The sequence below is a fragment of the Myotis davidii genome, unplaced genomic scaffold (assembly GCF_000327345.1).
Source record: "Myotis davidii unplaced genomic scaffold, ASM32734v1 scaffold64, whole genome shotgun sequence".
Classification (NCBI taxonomy): Eukaryota; Metazoa; Chordata; class Mammalia; order Chiroptera; family Vespertilionidae; genus Myotis; species Myotis davidii.
In genome coordinates, this window is record NW_006296226.1 from 3,235,725 (window position 1) to 3,246,070 (window position 10,346).

The 10,346-nt window shown below is 40.2% G+C and overlaps 1 protein-coding gene across 1 annotated transcript in view; it reads right to left on the minus strand.

Annotated features, from left to right (window-relative positions):
* The window catches only part of SVEP1 (sushi, von Willebrand factor type A, EGF and pentraxin domain containing 1), a 153,843-nt gene extending 147,549 nt beyond the window's left edge, over nt 1-6,294 (minus strand). Inside the window, exon 1 of the mRNA XM_006771225.2 lies at nt 6,267-6,294. Coding sequence (XP_006771288.1) covers nt 6,267-6,294 — 28 coding nt within the window. The remainder of the gene's footprint in view (nt 1-6,266) is intronic.
* Nucleotides 6,295-10,346: the final 4,052 nt, after the last annotated feature.

The following is a 10,346-nucleotide window of genomic DNA, read 5'->3' on the forward strand; positions in this document are numbered from 1 at the left end:
AGCAGCCTTATTTCATCTGACACTGGGGACACAATCCAGACTCCTCCGGCAGCGGGGGGCCTCGGGAGGAAACGGCGCGCCCCCTTTCCCCCTCCCCGTCCCTTTTCTCCTCTCTCCTCCTCCTTTCTCTCCCTGAAGCCTATAAAATGTTTGAAGGAAAGGGGGCAGTCAAGAAAAATCTCCCGCTTCCCTCCTTTTCTCCTCTCGCGCTCTCTGCCGCTCCCCTCTGCCTCTCCTGCCTCTATCTCTGCCTCGGTCTCTCTCCTCCCCCTCTGGTTCTCCCGGGATCCAGCCAAAGGCTAGGAGATTCCATGACACCAGAACCCGCGTCTGTCAGGCTGTCAACATTCCCGCAGCAAGCGCACCAGCGCCCAAGGCCTGATTGATCCCATATGTCTGGCAGGAGCTGCAGAGGAATTCACTGGAGATGGATCCAGATACCGAGAGTGCCACAGTAATTGGAAACACTTTGTAGAGGAAAACACACACACTGGCCGGCCAGGGAATTGAAAGCATCCTTTGAAAACTGCTTGCTCACCTTTTGCGTCCTCCCCACCCCCCCTTCGGTGTCCCCGTCTTCACCAAATCCATGTTTGACTTTCCTGGTGGGGATCTCTGGGCCTTGGTGTGTTGAGTGCAGTCTCTTGAGGACGCCCTCAGATCACACCATATATGGGGTGTCTCTCCACATATATGTTTGACTTTCCTGGTGGGGATTTCTGGGCCTTGGTGTGTTGAGTGCAGTCTTTTGAGGGCGCCCTCAGATCACACCATATATGGGGTGTCTCTGCCCCCACTGGGATGATTTGTCCGGGTGCTTCAGTCATGCAGTTACTGATTCATCCTTTTTTTCCATTCAACAAATACATTTTTTAAATTTATTGGGGTGGTATTGGTTAATAGGACCATATAGATTTCAAATGCACATTTCTATGATACACGCCCTGTATATTCATTGTGTGCTCACTCCCCAAAGTCAACAAATATTTTTGAGTGCCTTATGTGCCAGGACACTAGGTATAGAAGGAGGAACAAAAATTGACATGGATCTTGTCCTCACGGAACTTATAGGGTAATGAGCAAGATGGCCATTAGCCAGATATTCCACAAATAATATATATATATAATCACAACAGCCCGTGCTAAGTGCTATGAAGGAAAGCTTAGGTAGACAGACTTGACCTTGGAGAGGCCCGGGAAGCCTTCTTCAAGGCCATGAACTTTGTGAAAAACCACCTGAACTCAGTCACTTCCAATCCTTGGCTTCAGTTTTACATCTATTTCATGATGGAATTCACTGATCTCACTTCCCGGTCTCTAATATAAGATGATTTAATTCCATTTATATTTAATGAAATACCTTCAGTGAGAGATATAGCACAGTGTACTGGCTGAAATGTTAGGGTTCTGGAATTTCTTGGCCTAGGATGAAATCTTGGCTCTGCCATTAACTAGTTGTATGAATGTGACATCAGTTTGCTCATCTATAAAATGGATTAATAGTAATAGCATACAGTGGGGCCTTGACTTATGAGTGTCCTGACTAACGAGTTTTTTGAGATACCAGCTGTCTTTCAACAGACTTTTTGCATTGAGTTGATAGAGTAATTTGAGTTAACGAGCTCAGTCTCGGAACAAATTAAACTCGTAAGTCAAGGCCCCACTGTATTAAGAGTTATGAGGATTTAATCATAAAAACAAAGTTCTTAGGACAGTGCTTAGAATAAATGCTAGTTGCTATTTTGCCACCTTTAATCACGAATACTCTTCAAATCCTAACTTTTTCTAAAAATATTTATAGAGAATCTACTGTGCCAGAAAGTCAAATACTGACAATTTAAACATGAGTAAGACTTGGTTCCAGTCCTCCCAAAGTTTAAGGGCTACCATAAGAGAACATCGGTTTGCAAACAATTACAAAGCAGTAGGATGGCTGCAAGAATGGAAAAAGGGAAGCAAGACGTAAATCTTCCTGGGGAATGAGCGAGATCTCATTTGAGCTGAGACTTAGAAAAAAAACTTTTTGTCCAAATTTCATCTGCTCTGTGTTATTCAAACATATCATCAAGCACAAATGTTTCGGGACCTTTAGTGCCAGACACCATGGCAACTACTATGTGCACTCCCTCATGAGTTCCCTACAAAAACCCAGGGAGGTAGACAATTACTTTAAGACTCTTGGGTTGCAGGAAATAGACACCCAACTTCTTGTGTAAAGAAAACAGGCATTTCTTGGCGCATGTAACTACACTGGAGAAAGGGCAGGGGTAGACTGATCTCAAAAAGGCCAATGGAGGGGGAAAAGGAGACATATGTACTATTATTTGTAATACTTTAAACAATAAAAATTTTTTATAAAGGCTTAGAAAAGGAAATCAAGAACTACTTAGGTCTTGTATTTTTCTCTTCTGCTTTTCTTTGCATGTTAAATTTAGTCTCAGGCTTCAGATTTATGATCTGAGGAGAGATTCTTTCTCACGAGCTCAAGTTTAAAAAAAATTTAACACAAACCACCACCAGCAGCAGTAGCACCACCACCACCACCTTAAAGAATTCCCACTTGCCGAAACCGGTTTGGCTCAGTGGATAGAGCGTCGGCCTGCGGACTGAAAGGTCCCAGGTTCGATTCCGGTCAAGGGCATGTACTTGGGTTGCGGGCACATCCCCGGTGGGGGATGTGCAGGAAGCGACTGATCGATGGTTCTCTTTCATCGATGTTTCTGACTCTCTATCTCTCTCCCTTCCTCTCTGTAAAAAATCAATAAAATATATTTAAAAAAAAAAGAATTCCCACTAGAGCAGGCATGGGTTGTTGTATGCCTATTCCTTAACCCAGGCTGGGGTTGAGGGGATGGGGCGTTACAGTTGTCCTAATTTAGGTCAGACACTCACTGTGGCAGAGACACCTAGTCACCTACCTACCACATCTGATTTCCCCTTCTTGAACAGCAATAGAGCTCCTAAGTTTTAGCTGGGAACAGTGGTGCCTGAAAGAAAAACTACATATTTCAGCCACCCTTGCAGATGGATGTAGCCATGGAGCTAGGTTCTGGGCAATGACGTTTAAGTGCTGGTTTTGTGTGGCAGCTTCCAGGAAACTCCTTTAAAAGAAAGTTTCTAGATGAAATTATTTAGAATGGTACGTATGTAGCTGGTTTTTGAAGGTAAAGTTTTAGACGAGTATACTCGTCGACGAATGAAAAAAGAACATTTTGTGAAAACGTGTATACACGTTTCTGCCGGGGAAGGGGTTAAAAGGCAGCTGCTATCTGTTTGTTATCTGTTGTCTCTTCCTTTTCCCCCTTACTCGATCTTTCCACCTGGAACATGAATGTGGTGGCAGATCTCTAGCAGCTATTTTGAACCGTGAGAATGAAGGTCACATTCTAGGGATGGGTGAGTAATAAACTGAAAAGAGCCTGGGTTCCTGCAGACTTTAGAGAGCGGAACCACTGGGCTCATCTCAGATTGCCAATCTACCCCTTTTATTTTGAGTTTTACTGTCACCTTCAGCAAAACTTGATCCTGACTAATAAACCCACATCTGTAGCCATGGAAGGTACCCTCTCAATATATGCTTTCCATGAATGCTATAGCAGAGAAAAGAGGACATAGTTTCTCACTGTCTCCTGAAGTTACCACCGAAGGCGACACAGATCACTTCTGTACCATTTTACTGACCAAAGAAAATTGCATGGCCATGTCTGACCCCAAAGGAAGTAGGGAACTACAATCCTACCATATTCCCAGAAAGCAAAAAGCTAGAAATATTTGGTGAACACCACAAATTACCACCATATTTCTATGTTATATATTGGCAACTTTACTTTTTTTTTCTTTTGATTACTGTTATGGACATTTTACCTATTTTATGTTTTTTTAGAGAACTAACACTTGGACTCTTTGTTTTCTGATACATTAATTTACACATTTATACTGACAATTTATATTGTATTTCCTTACCTTGAAACCTTTGTTCATTTATTTTCATTTACTTTGCTTTTTAAATAAAGCTCTTGCAGATATAATTTTCTATCTACACATGAGTATTAGCTTTAGTGTCATTATTATTTTCTAAATAACCTATAGCTGGACTTTTATTTCTGCTTTGGCCCAGAAATCATTGAAGGGAGTGATTTATTTTATTTTTATATTATTATTTTAACTCTAGTGTTTGTATGTTTTGTTAACCTACTTTTAAATTAATTCCCAAGTTTATTTTATGGAGGTCAAAGAATAGAACTATTCTTACTGAAATGTCTTGTGACCTAATATATGAATAACGTGAAACATACCATTAGATTTTTGAGAAAAGTAAGCATTTTTGGTTGTAAGATATAAATTCTTCTATCTTATAAATCAACTTTATTATATACATTAGCCAAATGCTCTATTCCATCTTTAATCTATTCCATCTGTTCAAGACTGAAAATATGTTTAATTCTGGTTAAAGTTATTCTTTGACAACTTATATTTTTACTTTTAGGGTTTGCTTATAATTTTTATAATATATTAAATTCTATACATAAATGTTCATAATAGTTATATATTCTTTGTAAAAAATTACTTATTAACAACGTAATTAATGTCATAATTTCAACAACATACGTACTATTAGCCTTTATTTATTTAATATAGTTATTTTGAATTTTACTGTGTCTGGATGGCATTTCAACTTAATAATAATAATAATTATTAATATAAGCATCACCATCAGTATCACTATTTTCAATTTGTTTGATATTTCCATGGTCAGTCTTTTCCCTTTTCAATCTGTCTTTCTTTGAGATGCATTAGGAGTAGATTAGATTTCTGATGAAATTAAGAGATAAATATAAATTAAATCATAATAAACCAGATGAACATGTAGATGAACGTTTATGAGATTATAGGGTAAGGAAGAATGTTGTAAGCACACAAAGAAACCATGAAAAGAAACAAATTTATTTGTCCATGTAGCAATGGACACTTCTATTCATCATAAAGTATTACAAATTAAAAGAAAAATGACAAATTGGAAAATGGCAGAAAAAAATCTTATTATCCTTATATATAAAGCACTCTTGTAAGTCATCTATATTAGCAAGACAATTGAAAATATGGACAAAGGGTAATGGAAAAGCAATTCACAAAAGAATAAATGTAGATGGACACCAAGCAGAAGAGAAACCATTCAACCACATGTGTAATTATGGAAATATGCATTATAACCAAAACAAGAAACTTTCTTTTTTGCATTTCATGTTGGCAAAAATTTATGAATATATCTTCATTCCCAGAACTGCCGAAGGCTGAGTTGGCAGACACAAAGCACATGTGCTTCCATTCTTCCATCCTCATTAAGGGTCAACATTACTAACTCATCTTAGCATTCTTTGCTGCTGGACCCAGATGTGGTCTGGCAGGCCTTCTCATCAGGGAGTACCAGGTCACCACCACTAATTAATCGGGGTTGGTACTCCAGATGGAATCTATTTGCCATCTCTAAAGTTTGATGAAAGTGGAACTGTTCTACATGGTTACTCCTTGGCCGCTTGATCCAATAATATGATTATTCTAAAGGTCTGATAATGATCATATCCTTTAGCTAGGAATCCTTTCTAAGGAGATCATCATAGAGGAGCACACACATTTAGGAGTGAGGCTGGAATTTACATTACTAAATACAAAAGCAAAATATTGGGAATGTTGGAAACATTCTTAGTATATCATAAGAGAATGTTTGGATAAAGCATGGTAAATGCATACAAGTATTTACATAGTCATTATGCTTGTTTTCAAAAATATTTAATGCTATGAACAGACTCAATACACCCTGTTAAATGGTGAGGAGAGGAAAAAAACAAGTATGTTGTTCATATTACTCAGGTAACATGAATTTTTTCAAGAATGCACTAGAAAAAAATCATAAATATGTAATAATATGTTTATCTTATGGTAGAGCAATTGCTATTATTTTATTCATTATACTTTAAGCTACAGAATATACATTTGTATCCATATCTAGGTAGTGTTGGGAGTGATCATTGAGAGAATGGGACCACCAAGTGATTCGAAAGCTGGACCCAAGCATTCAGAGGTTCCTCACCCTGTCCTATTCTTGACATGTACGTCTGCCCACCATTCCCATAGTAGGAACTGTTTTCACAGATGAGCCTTGAGAGAAAATGTGTTGTTGAGACCATCAGGACAGTATATGTGACTGAACCCTCATTAAAGCCTCTGTATAAACTTTTAAAATTCAGGCTGACAGGTGCAGGACTTACCTGTCTTGCAGCCACCCAAGACAAGCATCATATGTAAGTCCCCTTGCTAATTAGACCTGCTACCTACCAATCTAGAGTGGTCTACCTCTTTCTATGGTCTTTCTTTGCCCTCCGTGTATAGGGGTCAGTTTCATATTTCACCTGGGAAATTCCTGAGTTTGTGAATCCACAAGATACATATTATGAGATACATATTTATCAACAGTATTCCATAGTTAAATAATCCTACCTAATAATAGACAAACATGGTAATTAACCATACCTTCGCTACCATCGCCATTGGCTGATCAGTGCGATATGCAAATCAACCACCAACAAAGATAGTGGCTAATTTGCATACTGCAAGCAGGGCAGGACACCAGGAGCCGCCATCCAGGCCCCCGTGTGCGACCCTAGGAGCCGCTGGAAAGCCAGGCTGCAGGCAAGGCAGCCCCCCGGGGACCCAGGAGCTGCCTTACCTGCGGCCCGTGATCATGATTGGAAAGCCGGGCCGCAGGCAAGGTGGCATCCCGGGACCCAGGAGCCGCCTTGCCTGCTGCCTGTGATTCATGATCGTAAAGCCAGGCCACAGGCAAGGCGGCCCCCTAAGACCCAGGAGCCCGTCAGCAAGGTCTGCAGGCGAAGCAGTGATCAAGCTATGAGGGAGAGAGTGGGGGGCGGAAGGAGCTACAGGAGCAGCTCTGGCCGGAGACTGAAGGAGCGAGGAGCAAAGACTAAAGGCTCCACCCGCAGCAAAGACTGTGTCCAGAGCGAAGATGGAAGGCGGTGGCCAGAGTGAAGGTCTGGGCCCCGGGTGCCAGAGGAAAACTGGTGTTGGCAGCCAGGGGTAAGAAGGCCTATTGCACGAGTCTTCGTGCAACGGGGCCTCTAGTTTAATATTATAAACTTCCTAAAATGTCTTTGTATAATAGGAAGGTGATTTTTCAAATTCTGGCTTTATGTGAACAATGATTTTCAAACATTTATTGTGGTGTAAAAACCACCTTAAAACTTAATAACTTAAAACAATAATTTATTATTGCCTTCTATGATTCTGTGGGTTAACTGGGATCAGTTGACTGGGTCTCACTTGGTTCTCATGTGACTGCAGTTAGATGGAGGCCATGGCTGGAGTCACCTAGGGGCTCAATTGAGCAGCATGTCCAGGATGGCTTCTTGCTCATATGTATGAAATTCAAAGCATATCCATGTGGTTCTCTAAGAGAATAGCCCAGATGTCTAATACAGTGTGCACAGCTCTAAGAGGCTGCAAGCACAAGCTGCTGGCTCTGTTAAGAGTGACGACTGGAGATGGCATAGCATCACTTCTGCCAGATTCTAATGGTTAAAGCAGATACAAGGGGATGAGGAAATAGATTCTACCTCTTTATAGGGATTAATGAGATCACACTGCAGAAGATCATGTGGAATGAAAAATGTTACTGTGGAACTCTTTGGAAAATACTCTCTGCCATTCAATATTAGAAGCAAATCTGTCACTTTTACGACTCTCCTACGTGTTCTTCAACTTGCCAGGCTCATACGCAAGGATTCTAATTCTTCATAGAGCTTTAATGTATTCAATGGGTCTGAAGCTGATATAAAAGCTAAAAATTACTTTTATTTTACTACTTGATAAAGGACCAATTTGAAGTAGCTTAATTAATCCCTTATGGAATGTGAGTTGATCTCAGACTTATAATGTTTGCAAACTTGAACGGTTTAAAATGAGATAACAGCCGAAACCGGTTTGGCTCAGTGGATAGAGCGTCGGCTTGCAGACTGAAAGGTCCCGGGTTCGATTCCGGTCAAGGGCATGTACCTGGGTTGCGGGCACTTCCCCAGTGTGGGATGTGCAGGAGGCAGCTGATCGATGTTTCTCTCTCATCGATGTTTCTGGCTCTCTATCTCTCTCCCTTCCTCTCTGTAAAAAATCAATAAAATATGTTAAAAAAATAAATAAATAAAATAAAATGAGATAACAGCCCTGGCTGGTTCTCTCAGTGGTTAGAGCATCAGCCCACAGACCAAAAGGTCGCAGGTTCCATGCCTAGTCAAGGGCACATACCTTGGTTGAGGTGCAGGTTCCCCAACCCTGGTAGGGTTGCATGCTGGAGGCCAACAATCGATATGTCTCTCTCACCTCAATGTTTCTCTTTTTCTCCCCCTCCTCCCTCCCTTCCACTCTCTTTCTAGAAATCAATAGAAAAACAATATCCTCCAGTGAGGATTAAAAAATAATAATAATAAAATGAGGTAACATACTCCACTAACCTCTGTTCATCCTGTTAATTTGTGCTGTTTTCCTCCAGACAGATGTTTCTTATGCTTAATTCGCCTAACAATATTCAGACTAGGAAACCATCCTAGCATTAAAACGATGCACCAAACATCCACATTTATTTTCCAGACCCTTGGCTCTTTCTAGAACTGCCCTCCACTTTCAACATCTTTAATTTCTATTGAACCCAGATGGATGTTTACTGAGAAAAGACGGAAACAAAACATGTTACAGTATTTTATACTCTTCCATATGATATGGGAAAGGTCTGAAGATATATAATACTAGAGGCCCAATGCATGAAAATTCGTGCAAGAGTAGGCCTTCCTTTCCCTGGCTGCCGGCACTGGCTTCCCTCCGGCACCCAGGACCCAGGCTGGCTTCCCTCCTGCCCCAGCTTCATAAGGAAGGATGTCTGGAATGACATCCGGAAGGACATCCAGTCTAATTACCATATTATTCTTTTATTATTATAGATGCTCTTAAAAACCTTGCACACATGGGCATTTAGTTATGAAAGTGGTAGGCAACTTCTGAAATGTCCCCTAATGATCCTGTCTCCTGATATCCATGCCCCTTTACAATTCTTTCCCTTTGAATGTAGGTTGGCCTTAATGACTAACTTCCAACAAATAAAATATGGCAAAACGGTTGGGAAGTCACTTTCAAAATTAGGTTACACAATGTTTGTTTTCTGTTTCACTCACTCTCTTTCACTCTCTCCCTCACTTGCTCATGTTGTGAGATGCCCCATGGAGAGGCCCATAGGGCATGAATGATATCTCTGGCCAGCAGCCAGCAAGGACCTGCAGCTTGTCAACAGGAAGGAGTGAGCTTTGAAGTGGAACTCTGAAGCTGTCAATGGCCACATGAGTGAGCGGGGAAGCAGATCCTCTAATGTCAAGCCTTGAGATGACTGCAGCTCTGGGCAATACCATGACTGCAACCTTATGAGACCCTCTGAGCCAGAAAACCCAGCTTAGCAACACCTGGAATCCTAACCCATAGAAAATGTCAGATACTAAACGTTTGCTGGGTTAAGCCACTAAGCTATAGGGTAATCTGCCATGACAGCAGCAACGTGAGTTCCTGAATCCAATAGAGAAAGCTCAAACAGCACAGAAAGAGCTTGGAAAACTGAACTTACATTAGAATTGACATCCACAGACGAAAAGACAAAATTTGTGGTCTGAACTTAACTGGCTTGATTGACTGCTAAAACCAAACAAAACTAAAGAAATTGACATCTCCAGATGATTTTAATAGACCTGGACACTCACAATGTTGTTCAAAATGTTCAGGATACCACTCAAAATTACACTAAAAAAAAAAAAAAAAAAAAAACCTGATCACTTTTGACTGGGAAGAGACCATCAATAAAGACAGACCCTAAGATGGCCTAGATATTTGAATTATCAGGCAAAGATATTAAAGCAGCTATTATAAACATGCTCTATAAGGTAAAGGTGAACACACTTAAAATGTATAGAAAAGTAGAAGTTTTGAGCAGAGAAACTATAAAAATAAATCAAATGGAAATTTAAAAACTGAAAAATTCAATAACTGAAATTTAAAAACTTACTGGATGAGTTCAATGGCAAAAAGGGATGACAAGGGAAATATTCAGTGAACTTGAGAATAAAGCTATTGAAATTATCCAATCTGAAGGACAAAGGGAAAAATTGGAAATAAAAAAAGAACAAAGTCTTTGTTATTCGTGACAGAATATATAAGTTCTAATATTTGCGTCATTGGAGTCCCAGAAGAGAGGAGAAATGTATTGGCGCAAATATATATGTATATATATTTTTTTTGAAAAA